The following is an 18,193-nucleotide window of genomic DNA, read 5'->3' as shown; positions in this document are numbered from 1 at the left end:
GAAGCTGTATTTTAAAGGGTTTTTTGAAATGCGAATATAACACCTTTGATCTACCAATTAATTACAGTTTTGACTGAGCTAAAATGAAGAGAATTACCTGGAAAAACTCAGCAGGTCTGGCAGCATCGGCGGAGAAGAAAAGAGTTGACGTTTCGAGTCCTCAGTTCTGTCGAAGGGTCATGAGGACTCGAAACGTCAACTCTTTTCTTCTCCGCCGATGTTGCCAGACCTGCTGAGTTTTTCCAGGTAATTCCGTTTTTGTTTTTGTTTTGGATTTCCAGCATCCGCCGTTTTTTTGTTTTTATAAAATGAAGAGATGCAGCTCTAAAAGTAAAATGATAATGTAATTTCAAGAAAGTATTTAATTAGTAGGGATCAAGTATCTGTTATCTTGATGAGAAGTATTTGCTCATCTTCTTAGAATGATCTGCAAAGAAACCTAATCAAAAGTATTCAACTACCTGCTATTTCACCTTTTCCTAAATTGGTTCAAAGTAGCCTTGTGATTTTCATTAATTTGATCAATTTGCTGTGATTATTTGCTTTTTTAAATGTCTGTCTGAATAAACCTACTTGGCTGCTGATTCTGTTTTAGAAATAAATGTTTGCCATGTGTGACATCAGTTATCTTCTGATGTAATATGCGCACTTATGGAAATCTTACACTTACGAATTCTTGACTAACAAGGGAGTCAAAGGGTACGGGGGAGTTGGGAAAGAAGAGGCCACAATCAGATCAGCCATGATCTTAACAAATGACAGAGCAGGCTCGAGGGGCTGAGCAGCCTACTTTTGCTTCTAATTCATTTGTTCATACATTAAATGAAAATCAGTAATTTTAAACTGGTCTATTGTCTGCCCAGGACATGAGATTCCAGGTAACTTGTGCATAAGACCTCATCAGGCATTGCAGTCTTGTTTATGGATTATTGGTTTTGTGTTGGGCATGGGATACAACCTAGAGAAGCCCAAAGAGTTAACACAGGTGTTCTTTGACCAAAGTTAAGTAGCCAATCAGATGATGTGCTGGTAATGCTACAATTAAGTTGAATACTTGCAGCTATATACAAATAACATAGTGCTGTTTGCTGACCAGGTTCCCACCCTGGTAGGAAAGGGGCTTTCTCCTGTAGTGTCACTTAAATCAAGATCTCATTGTGTGGTGAGTCGAGGTGGTATACCCATGTCCTGCCACTCTGTGACATGAAATATTGAAATACAAATGAATCTTGTAAACTGCACCTCAACACATGTAAAACATTAATCCCTTTCACATATGGGATTTGAATAGGACTCTTATTGGGCACTTTGAATCGAAAATAGAAGTTCTATTCTCCACTTCATACTGTAAAGGTAGATCGTATTAGGACAAATTAAATTGCATGCATCTTAAAACATCACTCTATATTTGATACTTTTCTGGTCTGTTTGAAAATTCGATATTTTTTCTTTATTTTGCTGTTAAACGTGATGAATTCTGTTCCAACAGCACCAGGCAATGCCACCTTCTCTTAGATGTCTTCAATTCAACAGAGCATGAACTAACCATTAGTGCAAAGAATAATGAGGATTTGATTCTGCACGCTGGAGAGTGTCAGAGGTAGGTGACTGAGAGCAAGGCCAACAAATTGCTAAATTGTTTTTGACATCATTAACTACAAATAAACTGTCAGAAATAGTTACTGACATTTATTCTATTCAAAAAAAATTGTGGCTGTGATTTTTTTTTCCAGAAATTACATTTGCAAAATGTTGGTTTTGATATATTCTTGTATTCGGTGGTTACTGAACCAAATATTCAGGATTTTGTGTGGAATGTGGATTATGTATGCCTTCATTTAATCATACCAAGTGTAATTCAAATAATCATGCAAAAAGAATAACTTTATCTGGCCCTCAGTAAAGGACTACATTCTGATATGTTTTAGTCTGTTTATTATAAATAGATTTAATATTTTAGAAAAACAATAGCTAAATCTAGAAACATTTACCTTGCATCTCAGGCAGTTAATTTAGATCTATTCAGGGCAAAAACAGAAAAATGTGATAAACATTCAGGTCAGCCAGCATCAATAGTAAAAGGAAATATGTTCAACTTTAGGTCAAAAGCTCATCAGATTTTTACAACAACTTTGGTTTAGATAGCCTTCAATGTCTCTTTCCCAGGTGGTCTTGACAGGCCTTTGTATACATGATAAGATGCAGGCTGTCTACTTGAGTAATTGACTTCTCAATAACACAGTTGTAAAGAAAGGGCTACGAGGATGTTAAGATTTGGACATTACTGATTATCAAGTTTGACCTCATTGCAACTGATGTGGAGACAACATGCAACATAATAAATAGAAACACTTAGATAATTTCATATATGACCACAGCTGGTTGAGATTTGAGTATTACTAATCTACCAATAAGAGTTTGCTGTCTGTTACAGAAAAGAAGGCTGTTCAAAGGAACTTAACCAATTGGTTTGCCTGGTTAGTTTTTGATTTGACTGAAAACAGCAATGTTGGCTGACATCAAAAAATGGTTGTCTTTTCTATTCTACTGTAAGAGTCTATTTATGAATTGATGCTCTTGTAATTTCGTCTAGTCCAAACTTGCCTTGTGTGATTGCTTATCATCCTGTCAAGCAATTTGACTATTTGTGACAAGTATGAATAGAAATCCAGAGATGATAAATAAATCCATTATTATGATCTCAAAGGAGACCATTAACTTTTAAAAAGATACTCAGAATGAAATAATTACACCACAAGATTTCATATTTTAAGCAAAAGCTTTTACTGTACAAGGATTTTTAAAAAAAAAGCAAGTACTGCTAATTTTTAAAAAAATGTATTCTCTCATGGGATGTGGACATCGCTGGCAAGGCCAGCATTTGTCACCCATCCCTAAATTGCCCTGTAACTGAGTGGGCTGCTGAACCATTTCAGAGGACTGTGGCTCTGGAGTCCCAGGCTAGCCAGATCTCGTAAGGATGTTAGATTCCCTTTCCTAAAAGACATTATTGAACCAGCTGGATTTTTACGACAACTGATGATAGCTTCATGGTCACCATTGCTGAGACAAGCTTTCAATTCCAGATTTTCTTTTATTAATTATTTTCATTAAATTAGCCCTATATTTCTTAAAACCCTTATCTATAAATAAAAATAACTAAAAGTTTAAAATAATAAACCAAAATTTGAAAACTTTAAAATTAAAAATAAAGCAGTAAAGATAAAAAAGCAATAAAAACTTTATAACTTAACCAAACACCTAAAACACATACCTTTGTAGTTAAGCATATAACCTTGAGTTGGCAGTGGTACTAGCATTCAATAAACACAGTAAATTATAGCATACATCGGAAGAAAGTAATTAAAGTAAATTAACTAAATAGCATAACACCTGTCCCACCATTCTAACTTATGTTGCAGCGGTGGGATGTGGGAGCTTTTGGATGCCAAGGCAATCCATGATAAACACATCTGCAGGAAGCGTAAGAGCTTGAGGAATTCCAGATCAGGATTATTGATCTGGAAGCCAAAATGCAGACACTGCGCTACATAAGGGAGGGGGAGAAATACCTGGATACTTTGTTCCAGAAGACAGTCACACTTCTTAGAAGTGGGTCATCTGTTTTGGTCAGCAATGAGAGACAGGAGGATGTAACTGTTATTGAGGCAGGTAATGGGACTGAGCAGACAGTAGTGGAGGAGCCTCAGACTTTGCAATTATCAAACAGATTTGAGGTGCTCATAACCTCTGCGGATGAAAGTAAGGTCTGCAAGGTGGATGAGCTGACTGGCCAAGGCAGTGTAGTACAGGAAGCCGTTCAAGTAGGGGGAGCAAAAAGGAATGTAGTGGTAGTAGGGGATAGTGTAGTGAGGGGGGTTGACACTGTTCTCTGCAGCAAAGAGAGAGAGAGTCCAGACAGCAATGTTGCCTGCCTGGTGCCAGGGTTCGGGACATCTATTCAGGGCTACAGAGGAACTTGCAGTGGGTGGGGGAGGATCCAGTTGTCATGGCCCATATAGATACCAATGACAGAACTAGGAAAGAGGTTCTGTGAAGTCAGTATGAGGAGCTTGGTTCCAAATTAAGAAACAGAACCTCAAAGGTAATAATTATTACCTGAATCATATGCAAATTGGCATAGGGCAAATACGATTATGGAGACAAATGCGTGGCTCAAAGACTGGTGTGGGAGAAGTGTGTTCTGGCTTGTGAGGCACTGGCATCAGTACCGGGGAAAGTGGGGGCTGTACTGTTGGGACAGTTTACAGCTGAATCACACAGGGACGAGTGTCCTCACAAATCGTGTAATTAGGGACGTAGAGAGGGCTTTAAACTAAAAAAGAGGATGAGGGATCAAGCTTGGGTAGAGGTAGTGATTCAATGTGTAGAGTCAAGACAGGAGAGCAAAATAGTAATAATGAGAAATGAGGGTTGGAGAATGGCAGGAAGGGGCAGACAGAAAAAAACCTGAGAATCGCTCAACAGTCAAGACTAGATGTTACAACGGTAACAAAAAGACAAAACTGAAGGCACTCTATCTGAATGCATTCATAACAAAGTAAATGAATTGATGGCCCACATTGAAGGAAATAAATATGATCTGATAACCATTATGGAGACGTGGCTGCATGACGACAAAGATCGGGTCCTTAGTATTGAAAGGTACATGACATTCAAGAAGAATAGTAGGCGAGGTAAAGGTTGAGGGGTAGCACTGTTAATCAAGGAGGGCATTGGTGCAATAGTTAGAGATGATCTTGGTTCAGGAGATCAAGATGTAGAATCGGTTTGGGTGGAGGTGAGGAATAGTAGTGGGAAAAGTCATTAGAGGGAATGGCCTACAGGTCTCTTAACAGCCACAGTGTAGGACAAAGTATTCAAGAGAAAATATTGTGTGCTAATGATAAGGGGACGGCAAATAATCATGGGCAATTTTAATCTACACATAAGCTGGAAAAATCAGATTGGCAGTAGTAGCCTGGATGAGGAGTTCTTAGAATGCTTTTGAGAGAGTTTGTTAGAGCAGCATGTTCTGGAACCAACCAGAGAACAGGTTATATTAGACATGGTATTGTGTAACATGACAGGATTAATTAACAACCTCAACCCCTAGCTAGCAGCGACCACAATATGATGGAATTCTACGCCCAGTTTGAAAGGGAGAAGAGTAGGTCTAAGACTATTATCTTAAACTTAAATAAGGGCAACTATGTGGGGATGAAAGCTGAGCTGACGTGAACTGGGAAACTGGGCTAGAGAATAGATCAATAGAGAAGCAGTGGCAAACATTTAAGGGGATATTTCAGAGTATTTAGAATAAGTACATTCCAATTATAAAGAAAAATTCTAAGGGGAGGACCCACTATCTGTGGTGAACCAAAGAAGTTAAGGAAAGCATCAAACTTAAGGGTAAAAAGCAAAAAACTGCGAATGCTGGAAATCCAAAACAAAAATAAAAATACCTGGAAAAACTCAACAGGTCTGACAGCATCTGCAAAGAAGAACACAGTTAACGTTTCAAGTCTGTATGACAGAACTAAGGAAAAATAGAAAAGAGATGGAATATAAGCTGGTTTAAGGGGGCGAGTGGGACAGGTAGAGCTGGATAAAGGGCCAGTGATAGGTGGAGATAGCCAAAAGATGTCATAGACAAAAGGACAAAGAGATGTTGAAGATATTATCTAAGGAATGTGCTAATAGTTGACATTAAGGGTGGAAAGCAGGATGAGCAAGGTACAGATAGCCCTAGTGGGGGTGAGGTGGGGGGAAGGGATCGAAATAGGCTAAAAGGTAGCGATAAAACAATGGATGGAAATACATTTAAAAATAATGGAAATAGGTGGGAAAAGAAAAATCTATATAAATTATTGGAAAAAGGGGGATCAGAAAGGGGGTGGGGATGGAGGAGAGGGTTCATGATCTAAAATTGTTGAACTCAATATTCAGTCCGGAGGGCTGTAAGTTGCCTAGTCGGAAAATGAGATGCTGTTCCTTGCGATGAACTTCACTGGAACAATGCAGCGGGCCTAGGATGGACATGTGGGCATGAGAGCAGGGTGGTGTGTCGAAATGGCAAGCGACAGGGTGGTCTGGGTCATGCTTGCGGACAGACCGAAGGCATTCTGCAAAGCGGTCACCCAGTCTGCGTTTGGTCTCTCCAATGTAGAGGAAACCACATTGGGAGCAGTGAATGCAGTAGACTAAATTGAGGGAAGTGCAAGTGAAATGCTTCCCTTGAAAGGAGTGTTTAGGCCCTTGGACAGTGAGGAGAGGGGAAGTAAAGAGGCAGGGGTTGCACCTTCTGCGGTTGCGTGGGAGGGGATTGAGGTATAGGGGGTGATGGAGGAGTGGACCAGAGTGTCCCAGAGGGAACGATCCTGCGGAATGCCGCCGGGGAGGGTTAAGGGAAGATGTGTTTGGTGGTGGCATCATGCTGGAGTTGTTGGAAATGGTGGAGGATGATCCTTTGAATGTGGAGGCTGGTGGGGTGATATTGTCCTTAAGGTTGGTGGGCAGGTGAAGAGCCCAAGCGGTCTTCGCGTTTTCCAGGAAAACTCATCCATGGGCGGGATGAAGTTTGTTGCAGGATTTGTAAAATGAATAAATAAGTTTTATCAACTTCACAAACATGTCTCAGCTCATGTGACACTGTCACATGATGGGACATGTTAAAAATAAAGTAAATTATTTAAAAAAACTTCTATTATCCACTTAACCTCCCTGAGGCAACTCCGTGCCTCAGGGAGATTGCTGTGCTCTTTTGCATGCATGCGCGAAAGAGTGCAGGCCCTGACTTTCCCTCCTCCCCCTGCCCGCACAGGAAGTGCTGAGCGCTACCAGCCGCACATTATGCTGGGTGGGCCTTAATTTGTCTGCCTGCATAAAATGGCGGCGCGCAGCTGATCGCGGGCAGCAATCGGCTCCGCGCCAGCTGCAGCCCAGCCCTCCCGCCATAAGTAAGATTCTACCCCTAGTGAACCTTCTCTGGACTGCCTCAAAGACCAGTCTATCTTTCCTTCGATAAAGAGACCAAAACTGTTCGCAGTATTCTTGGTGTGGTCTAACCAGTGTCTTGCATGGTTTTAGCAAGATTCCCCTATTTTTAAACTTCATTCCCTTTGAAATAAAGGCCAATATTCTATCTGCCTTCTCTATTACCTGTTGAACATGTATGTTAGGTTTTTTGTGATTCATGCACGAGGACCCCCAAATCCCTCTGTGCCACAGCTTTCTGCAGTCATTCTCCATTTAAATAATATTCAGCTCCTCTATTCTTCATGCCAAAGCGCACAGTCTCACATTTTCCCACATTATATTCCATTTGCCAAGTTTTTGCCCACTCACTTGAGCTTTCTTTATTCCTCTATAGACTCTTTGTGGCATCCTCACCGGTTGCCTTCACATCTATTTTTGTACCATCCACAAACTTGGTGATAGTAACTCCTTCAAGTACAAACACGTTTCCATCTGTATTCAGATGAGGTTACATTGTTTCATAGTTTGCCATTGTGAGATTTGAATTCTTGATCTTGGGGTTACAAGCCCAGTACCATAACCACTTGGCTATTTAGGCCAAGCCAACTTGGTGATAGTACATTCACTTCCCTCATCCAAACCATTAATGTTTATTGTAAATAATTGTAGTCCCAGTACTGATCCCTGTGGCACTCCACTTGTTACAGGATGCTATCCTGAAAATGTCTCAATTCTCTGCCTTCCATTAGTTAGGCAATCCTCTATCCATGCAAATATATTACTCCCAACACCATGGGCTCTTATCTTTTTAAGTATCCTTATGTGTGGTACCTTATCGAATGACTTTAGGAAATCCAAATATCTGCAGGTTCCCCTTTATCCTGCTTGTTACCTCATCAAAGAATTCTAATAAATTAGTCAGGCATGATTTCCCCTTCATGAAGCCATGCTGGCTGTGCTTGATATATATTTCTAAATGCTTTGCTATTATGATAGACTCTAAAATTTTGCGAATGACGTATGTTAGGCTAACTGACCTGTTTTTGTCCCCCTCCCTCTTTGATTAAGGGTGTTACATTGACAGTTTTCCAATCCTGTGGGACTTTTCCAGAATCTAAGAATTCTTGGAAGATTACTACCAGTGCATCCAATATCTCTGTAGCTACTTCCTTTAATATCCTAGGATATCCCATCAGATCCAGAGAACCTATCGGCCTTTAGCCCCATCTGTTTCCATAATACTTTTTCTCTAGTGATAGTTATTGTATTTATTCCCCCCCTGCCTTTTTGCCCCTTGATTATTTAGCATTTTTGATACGCTATTAGTGTCTTCTACTGTGAAGACTGATGCAAAAAATTTACTCAATTCCTCTGCCATTTCCTGATTCCCCATTATTATTTCCCTAGCCTCGTTCTCTAAGGGGCCTATGTTCACTTTGACCTCTCCCTTTTTATATATTTAAAGAAGCTCTTACTGTCCGTTTTTATATTGCTTGCTAGTTTACCTTTAAAAGTTTATTTTCTCCCTCTTTATTGTTTTTTTGGTCATCTTTTGATGGTTTTTAAAACTTTCCCAATCCTCTGGCTTACCACTAATCTTTGTCACATTGTATGTTTTTTCTTTCCGTTTGATACTATCCTTAACTTGCTTGGTTAACCATGGTTGGTTTACCCCCTTACTACTTCCTCACTGGGACATATCTTTGTGAGTCAAGAACTATTTTGTTAAACGTCTGCCATTGTTCAACAACCATCTTTTCTGCTATACTCCTTTCCCAGTCCACTCCAGCCAACTCTGCCCTCATTTCTTTGTAATCACTCTTATTTAAGTTTAGCTCAGTTGTTTCTGACCCAAGTTTTTCACCCTGAAACTGAATACTAAATTTTACCATGTTATGGTCACTGCTACTATTAACTCCCCACTGTCACTTTCTAGGGGACCAACACTTGCTTCACTTAATCTTTTCCCTTTTAAATACCTGGAAAAACTCTTGCTATCTGTTTTTACATTTCTAGCTAATTTCCTCTCATACTCTAAATTCTTTCTCCTGGTTAACCTTTTAGTCATGCCGTTCTTTATGTTCTGACCAATCATCTGACCTGTCACTCGTCTATGCGGAGTTGTATGCTTTTTCCTTAAGTTTGATGCTGTCATTAACTTTTTTAGTTAACAATGGATGGTGGGTCCTCCCCTTTAGAATTTTTCTTTATAATAGGAACGTGCTTATTCTGAATACTCTGAAATATCCACTTAAGTGTTTGCCTCTGCTTCTCTATTGATCGATCCTCTAATCTAGTTTCCCAGTTCACTTCAGCTAGCTCAGCTTTCATCCCCACATAGTTGCCCTTATTTAAGTTTAAGATACTAATCTTAGCTCTCTTCTCCCTTTCAAGCTGGATGTAAAATTCAGTCATATTGTGGTTGCTGCTACCTAGAGGTGCCTTTACTCTGAGGTTATTAATTAATTCTGTCACATTACACCATACCAAGTCTAATATAACCTGCTCTCTGGTTGGTTCCAGAACATGCTGCTCTAAGAGACTATCTTGAAAGCATTCTAAGAACTCCTCATCCGGGCTACTACTGCCAATCTGCTTTTTCCAGTGTATACATAGATTATAATCACCCATGATTTTTGCCACCCTTTTATCATAAGCACACAATATTTTCTCTGAATATTTTGTCCTACACTGTGACTACCATTAGGGGGCCTGTAGATGACACCCACTAATGAATTTTTTTCCCCTACTGTTCCTCATCTCCACTCAAACTGATTCTACATCCTGATCTCCGGAACCAAGGTCATCTCTAACTATTGCACCCATGCCCTCTTTGATCCACCTTCACAAAACTTCCTATTCCTTTTGAATGTCATGTACCCCTCAATATTAAGGACCCAATCTTTGTTGTCCTGCAGCCACATCTCCATAATTGCTATCAGATCATATTTATTTACTTCAATGTGGGCCATCAATTTGTTTACTTTGTTATGAATGCTATGCGCATTCAGATAGAGAGCCTTCAGTTTTGTCTATTTGTTACCTTTGTAACATCTAGTCTTGACTGTTGATCTATTCTCAGGTTTTTTCTCTCTGCCTCTTCCTGCCATTCTCTGACCCTCTATTTCTCATGTTACTATTTTGCTCTCCTGTCTTAACTCTACACCTTGAATTGCTACCTCAACCCAAGCTTGATCTCTCACCCCTCTTGTTTAGTTTAAAGCCTTCTCTAGTTCCCTAGTTTGCGAGGACATTCATCCCAGCATGGTTCAGGTGTAAACCGTCCCAATGATACAGCCCCCACTTTCCCTCGTACTGATGCCAGTGCCCCACAAACCGCAACGCACTTCTTCCACAACAGTATTTGAGCCACACATTCACGTCTCTAATCTTATTTTCCCTGTGTCAATTTGCATGTGGTTCAGGTGATAATCCAGAGACTATTACCTTTGAGGTTCTGCTTCTTAGTTTGGTACCTAGCCCCTCATACTGACTTTGCAGAACCCCTTTCCTCGTTCTACCTATGTCATTGGTACCTACATGGCCCATGACAAATGGATCCTCCCCCTCACTGCATGTCACTCTCACCTCACCTCTTGGTTTAAGTGGATCTGGAGTCAAATGGTCCTGTCAGAACCTGCAAGGAGTATCAGTGAGCAGTTTATTAGTGTTGCTGGATAGCACTATTGATTAATCCTTCACTTTGCTGATGAACATAGTACCTTCACGCCAGGATACCCAACATTTTTTCTGGGCCAAAGAATCCCTAGCCCATTCTTAGCCCAAGCCTGGCCACAAAATATTCAATCATTTAGCAAATGCCAACCGTTGGGAAAAACTAGGAGTTTCAAACCACTGAAAAAGTGTTCTCAGAGAATGCAAAATTCCCTGATGACCGTGCGGATATATTACTCTTGAAAGTTAAGGTGCTTTGCAAACTCAAAGACAAATAACGATTTCAAAAGCAAATTGGTTAGACACTTGGAAATAAAATTGTAGAGCTGTGAGCAGGGAAATGGGACTGACAAATTTGCTCTACAGAGAGCCAGCATGGACTCAATGGGCGATTATGACCTGTCATGTACTTTCTTCATGAAAGGTGTAAAAGACCTGCAGTCCCACAGAGTAATTAGTATGGTACTCCAAAGCATTTGTTTCCCCTTGGGGGGGAGACTAGAACTAGGGTGGTACATGGTTTAAAAATTAGGGGTCTCCCATTTTAGACTGAGATGAGAATTACTTTTTCTCAGAGCGGCTTTGCTCTGTGGAATTTTCTTCCCCAGAGACCAGCAGAGGCTGGATCATTGAATATAGTTAAGGTTGAATTAGACAGACTTTTGAACAACAAGAGAGAGTCAAGAGTTATGGGGGGAAGACAGTTAAGTGGAGTTGAGGCCACAGTCAGATTGGCAATGATCTTATTGAAAGGCGGAGCAGGCTAGAAGGACTGTGTGGCCTACTCCTCCTAATTCTTGTGTTCTTGTGCATTGCACATAAGTTGTACGACAACCAAAACACCAACGGAAGAGCTGTTGATTGATTTTGTGATAGTAGTCTCATTTTATGCATAGAAAGCACATCTCTGTTTTAGAACAGCAAGGATATGTATGTATGCTTCAAATGCATTCTTCACCATCCTCAGAAGGCCAGATCCAAAAGAATTCATTGTTCCTGTGACAGTGAACAAAGACTGTTTGTTTATTTGTGTTCCTCCCCCCTCTCAATTGCCTCATACAGGTTTAAAAATTCTGATGTGAATGTAATCTTTGCCAGCTGCCATTGATTAGGTCATGTGGTGTAGGAGAGTATTGCCTCCATAAAATTGGTTCCTTAAGGCTTTATGACTTCTGTGTAAGTGCTACAGCTTGTTGGGCCAGATGCCAATTTAGCCTTGTGCTTTTTTTCCATACTCTTTCTTCCTTTATTGCTGGAAAAAGACATGCTACCAAAACTTCTTGTCTTGTACTCATCAGGATAGACACAAGGTTGCCACATTTCAAGCAATCAAAACAATTCATACAACAACAGGTTAAGCAAGCCTTTTCATGCTGCTACGATGCAGTGGCTTCATGAGTGGTATTTTCCACTAACAGGATGCTGCTGTCAGTCCAAAATTATGTTCTGCCCCCTACACAATTGAGTAACATTGTGTATGAATTTCAGTGCCTGTGCAATGCCAGGTGCGTAGGCTGTTCGTCCCAATGATTGGCTGATTGAATAAAACAGCTTGTTCCTTTGTTTGTACATAATAAGCAGAGTACAGACCAACCCACACTTGCAAAGCCCAAAATAATACCTTTACTGTTAGATATGATCTGCAGTAGGGTAGCACTTGCTGAACAATCTTGAATGCGCTAATAGCAATATAACAACCAATTTAGGATCATTAATTAAACTTGTGGTGTGGCTTTTTTTATGCTTCCTGGAAGCGACATACATTCATACACAGCACCTGTTCCCTGTAAACAATATAAATTTATTCAAGTCTTTCACCTTTTTTGAATTATCTGGGAACTTGGGAAGTGTACAGTTCCCCGTTGCTTTCTCCAGCCAATCAGCACCCTTTTCTCCTCTGGTATAAATTGTTGTGATTGTTTGAAATCTGGCAATCTTGCATTTATCCTTATGAGTGCAAGTTGAAAAGCTTTGGCAACATGTCTCTTTTCAGAAATATTCAAATTTTGTACGACCAAGCGACTCTTTCTTTTTCTCGAGTGCTGCACTTGTCAGACTTTGGTACTAGGTTGGTCATTTTCTGGCTTACCATGCAATATATTACTCCAGAAAGTTTCTATCAATTTCAGAACTGTTGCTGTTTTGTTTTCCACAAAGATGTGTTTACATTTTGCAATACATCCCAATCATGCATAAACCTGTTTCTGGATTTGGTCTTGGCTTAGTGATAGCATATTTGTCTGAGTCAGAAAATCATTCAAACCCCACTCAGACTCCAACACTGTTTCAAGAACAGCTTGAAAGCTTTCAGTTGATCAGACAGAGCCAGCATGGAATTGTGATGGGCCTCATTTTTTTTGGAAATGTGACTAGAGTTCAATCTTTGGACTTAGGTATTTAAATGAACGTATAGAAGGCATTTGATAAAGTCCCTCACAAGAGACTGTTGGCTAAAGTTGAAGCTTTTGGAATTGTGAATGTAGTTATTGACCTGATTAGGAAATTGACTGAGCAACAGAAGTAGAGATAAATGGGCAGGTATTCGAATTGGCAGGATGTGTTGAGTAATATCTGACCGTGTTGAGATTCACTGCATTTAGAAATGACTTAGATGACAGGATAGAAAACCACATATCCAAGTTTGCCAATGATGCAAACATAGGCAGCATTGTAAGCAGTGTTGATGGAAACATTAAATTACAAAGATATTAATGGATTAATTTTATGGGCAAAACTGTAACAGAGGATTTCGTTACAGCCAAGTGAGGTCATCTACTTTGGACCTAAAAAAAAAGGATAGAACAGGTTGCTTGGTAAATGGTTTAAAGCTAGAAGCAATGCAGGCCCAAAGAGACTTTTGGGATCCCTGTTCGTATCGTTAAAATGTCATGAACAGGTACAAATAATAATAATTAAAAGCTAATTGAATACTGGCCTTTATATCTAAAGGACTAAAATACAAGGGGTCTTGCTGCAGTTACACAAACCCCAGTTAGACAAAACCTGGAGTACTGTATGCAGTTCCAGGTAACATACCTCACGAAGGATATGTTGGCCTTGGAAGGAGTATAGTGTAGATTTACTTGAATGGCACTTGGACTCCAAGGGCTTTTATTTGGAAGATAAATTTGATCAAAGTTTTCAAAATATTAAGGGGAACTGATAGGTAGAGAGAACGTATTTCTGTTTGGTAATCTCTGATTAGAGAATGTAACCGAACAATTAGAGTCAGGCCTTTCAGGTGTGAAGTTGGGAAACTCTTCTACCATGCATAACGGGGCTGAAGTTTGGAATTCTCTTCTGCAGGTGATGGTTAATGCTGGGTCAATTGTTAATTTTAAATGTGGGATCGATAGATTTTCATTCAGCAACAGTGAAGGCTGGGACAATGGCGAATATGGGGTTAGGTCACAGATCAGCAATGATCACATTGAATGGCAGAGCAGGCTAGGTAAGCTAAGTGGCTTATTCTTGTTCCTATTTTCCTGTAATCTACCCTGGCACTTAGATGCTGTACTGAGGTAGTACTGCATTTCAGAGGTGCCATCTTCCTGATGAAACATTAAACTAGGGAACTATTTTTTGGATGGTAAGTTAAACCAAACCTGCCATCGCAATTAGATGCAAGAGATTTCATGGTACAATTGCAAGAGAAACAATGGATCTCTCCTCATTCTGGCCAACATTTACCCATTAATCAACATCACTAAAACAGACTTGGTCTTTAATTTGATTGCTGTTTGTGGTGCTTACTGTGCACAAATTTACAGCTACATTCCCCTACATTACAAGCATGTTACACGCTGTGATGCACTTTATCCTGCGAATCTAAAAGTCATTTGTTCTTTAATATTTGAGTTACAGAAATGCAACTTCCAAAGTTGTTTTGTATGTTTACATATGGAGAGCAATTGTTCATGTCAGATTTTTCGTCAAATTCAGTGCATGTTTCTCTTTCCCAAAGTAGTGAGGTGCTGGCTGGGGCAAGGAGCAGTTCTGCAGTTTTTGTATGCAGTGTCAGCATGTAATGCGCCAAGCTTAAAAATAGTGTTAAATGCAGCATAACAGTGCCTGTACTTTGCACAATAGTGAATCTGAAGAGCCTTTCATGTTTCAACAGTGTAGCCTATCTATTCTCATGATCAGCTATCCTTCCAACCATTCTGACTGAGAGTGACAATTTTATGCTGAGTTTTTTGCAGGTTTACTCTTTGAAATCATGCATATTTGGATTGAAACTGCTTTGATCCGGTTCATCCTGCATCCACCTATACTGCCTTCAATAAATGAAAATTTTCATATCTTATTCATTTGAGCTGGAGTTGATCACAGGCAATGGAGGTGAAATTGACAAACACCAATACCTCAAAATGTGCTGATTGTGATTGGCAACCTGTTTTATACAACACAATTTATTTTTCCATTGAAGTCACAAAAAGTGGAAATCCATATCAATGACATATTCAGAATATGGAATTTAGTTAGTAATTTCTTCCCTTTGTTCAGTGTTTCCATCTGGAGATACAACACAGCTCCAAAAGTAGACTCAATTAATAGGTTATGCATTCTTGACCCCTGTAGGAGAATTCAACTGAGACACAGGAGAAGATTTAGGCGCATCAGTAGTAATCAATTGTTGATTCCTTGTGTGTTTTGAAAGACAGTAATGGTCAAGCCTTCATTTTCATTTGCTGAAACTATTCATTGGTTTGATATGTATAGGATTATTACTTTGAAAATTAAATTTCATGTGGATTTATTAGCCTTGCAGATAACATTGTTCTTGCAAATTGTGCATTGTTCTGATATCTGTCATAGTTTTATTTTCCACCCAATTTGTTAGATTTGAAATACAGTAGGTGCCTGAATCTTTCATTATTCATCCTGTTAATCAGTCAGCAGCTGTGGTATTTAACGCTCTTGCAATATTTTGCTTTTTTGTCAGTAAGAGCTAAAATGTTTTAATTATTTATATTCAAAATAGAGGGTGTTTAGTCTTTCAAAGGCTTAATAGCATGCTTAGGAGTTAGAAGTCACAAATATAGAATAAAGCCATGACATGGACATTTGGTGTGTCCTGGGGAACCTCATGTCGAAAATGTCTCCAGCTGTTTGAGCCCGACCTCAGGATTTCTGTACTTCACAGGCAGCTGGAGTCACTGCGGAACATCAGGGAGAGTGACAGTATTCTGGTTCGTACGTTGCAGTAAGTGGTCACCCCACAGACAATGAGAGTTCATAACAGTAGATGAATAGCTATCCAGAGTGGTAGGAAGAGGCAAGAAGTGGAGGAGTCTTTGGGGTGTGTGCCATTCTCAAACCAGTACTGAGCATTACAGACTGAATACAAGATAGGAGTGGGAGCAGACCATACAGCCCATTGTGTCTGCTCCATCATTCAATATGATCATGGCCGATCTTGGACTTGAACTCTGTTTTCCCACTCACTTCCCATATCCCTTGATTCCCTGAACATCCAAAGATCTGTCTATCTTGACCTTAAATATATTCAGTGGAGCATCTGTAACCTGTAGGGAATTTCAAAGATTCAAAACGCTTAGAGGAAATTTCTCCTCATTCAGTCCAAAATAATGGTCCTGTGCCCCTCAGGCTGCTGGGAGTGATGCCGCCTTGAAAGAGTGCGGTCCAGACCTTGGCACCAATGGGCAAGAGATTTGCACGAGTGAACAGCAAAGTGTGGGAATGCAGTTGTTCTATGAGATTCCGTAGTTAGGGGGACATAGTCAATACTGTATCCACCTTGTGAGTCCTGCATGGAGTGTTGCCTATCCGGTAAAGGACGTCATAGAGAGGATGCAGAATATTCTGTGAAGGGAATGAGCCAGAGGTGGTACACTTAGGTACCAGTGACAGAGGGGGCAGATATTAAGATCCTACAGTCAGATTCTCAGGAGCTAGAGAGGAAGTTTAAAAAGTAGGACCTTGAAGGTAGTAATCTCTGGATTGCATCCATTACCATGTGCTTGTGAGAGTAGAAATGGGAAGATAGGGAAAATGTATGACCTGAGGCATGGTGCAGAAGGGAAGGCTTCAGATTCTTGGGCCGTTGGGACAGTTTTGGAGCAGGAGGCACTGATTGAAACAGGGCAGGTTGCACCTAAACAGGACTGGAACCAATGTCCTCATGACGAGGTTCATTCGTGTTGTGGGGAAGGGTTTAAACTAAATTGGCAAGGAGGTGGGTGCTAGCATATAGAAGTAGAAGAGTGGAATAAAGTGCATAAAGTGAGTGTGTTGGATCATAATAGACAGGGAAGTAGTGCCATATTAGATAGAACAAACTAAGAAGGACTATGAGGAACACAAAGATAAGTTTAGAATACACGTGTGGCGAATGAACCAAGTGTGGTGAATAAGATTGGTGAGCTCAAAGCACAAATAGCTGCGTGGGAATATGATGTAACAATAACAGAAGTGTGCCTTAAAATGGTAAGGACTCGGTGCTTAATATTTAAGGGTACAAAGTGTTCAGAAAAGTGAGGGAAAAAGGAAAGGGAGATAGGATAGCAGTACTGATTAGGGAAAATACTGTAGTGTTGAAAAGACAGGGTGTCTTTGATGGGATAAGAACGTAATTTATTTGGGGGGAGTGGCAAAACAAGAAAGGGGGTTGTTCTGCAGGACCCCAATTAGTTTGAGAAATTTGCAGGGAAATCGGAGATATGTAGGAACAATAGAGTGGTGATATTAGGGGACTTCAATTACCCAAATATTGATTGGGATAAGAGGGTGACATGAAGAGGCATATCAGGATGCATCATGGGATTACCCAGACTTTGCTAAGTTGCAGATATAAGTTTTAAAAAGTGCTTTTAGCTTAAAAAAAAGTTCTAGAATGAATATGACCTTTTTGTCAGGCATGGAAGTTAATGACTATCCTTTGGGTCAGTCCATGATAAAGCTAAAGAAATGTGACCTTCGGGTCAGGATCATTTTAAGTTGATGAATGGTGTAGGAGTTATACTGTAATAAACTGATAACTTGACTTCAGGGTCAAGGTATGCAAATGACTAAATTATCAGGATCGGTAAGCAAAATTTGTTTTGGAATGAACTGTGAACATCGTTTGTGCTAAAGGTCAGGTCATTCTGTGACTGTTTTACAAATTCCTCTGGAACTATGGAGGTGATAAACAGGTCATTCTGTGTTTCTGTTGTAAACTCATTTGTAATTAAGGATGTAACAATTTGACATACAAGATAAGAACATAGTAAGTTAATCATGAGTTATCCCAAAGATGGTATATATAACTAACAGAAATTGTGTAACTTCAAATTGCATTTTAGAGCATTCTGAGAGAGCATTTATTATGTGTGCACACTTGTACTGAATAAAAACAGCTGCTTGAATGTACCTACAATTGACTGTGTCGTGTGCCTTTTATATACTCCACAACATTGCTTGTGTCCCATGTTGCTAAAGAAATTGGAGGTGGAAATAACAGAAGGGCTTGCCATAATCTTCCAATCTTCCCTAGATATGGGTGAGTTGCCAAACAATTAGAGAGTGGCAAATGTGA

General features: G+C 39.9%; 1 protein-coding gene across 4 annotated transcripts in view; it reads left to right on the top strand.

Moving 5' to 3' along the window:
- Window positions 1-18,193, top strand: part of trappc9 (trafficking protein particle complex subunit 9) — a 956,085-nt gene that overhangs the window by 425,255 nt on the left and 512,637 nt on the right. For all 4 annotated transcript variants that reach the window (XM_041189162.1, XM_041189161.1, XM_041189164.1 and 1 more), the window contains one exon: window positions 1,490-1,600. In XM_041189162.1, the coding sequence (XP_041045096.1) occupies window positions 1,490-1,600 (111 nt within the window). The remainder of the gene's footprint in view (window positions 1-1,489; window positions 1,601-18,193) is intronic.

Source organism: Carcharodon carcharias, chromosome 6, assembly GCF_017639515.1.
Source record: "Carcharodon carcharias isolate sCarCar2 chromosome 6, sCarCar2.pri, whole genome shotgun sequence".
Lineage (NCBI taxonomy): Eukaryota > Metazoa > Chordata > Chondrichthyes > Lamniformes > Lamnidae > Carcharodon > Carcharodon carcharias.
The sequence above is the reverse complement of the archived record's forward strand: the minus strand, read 5'-3'. Positions and strand labels throughout refer to the sequence as shown.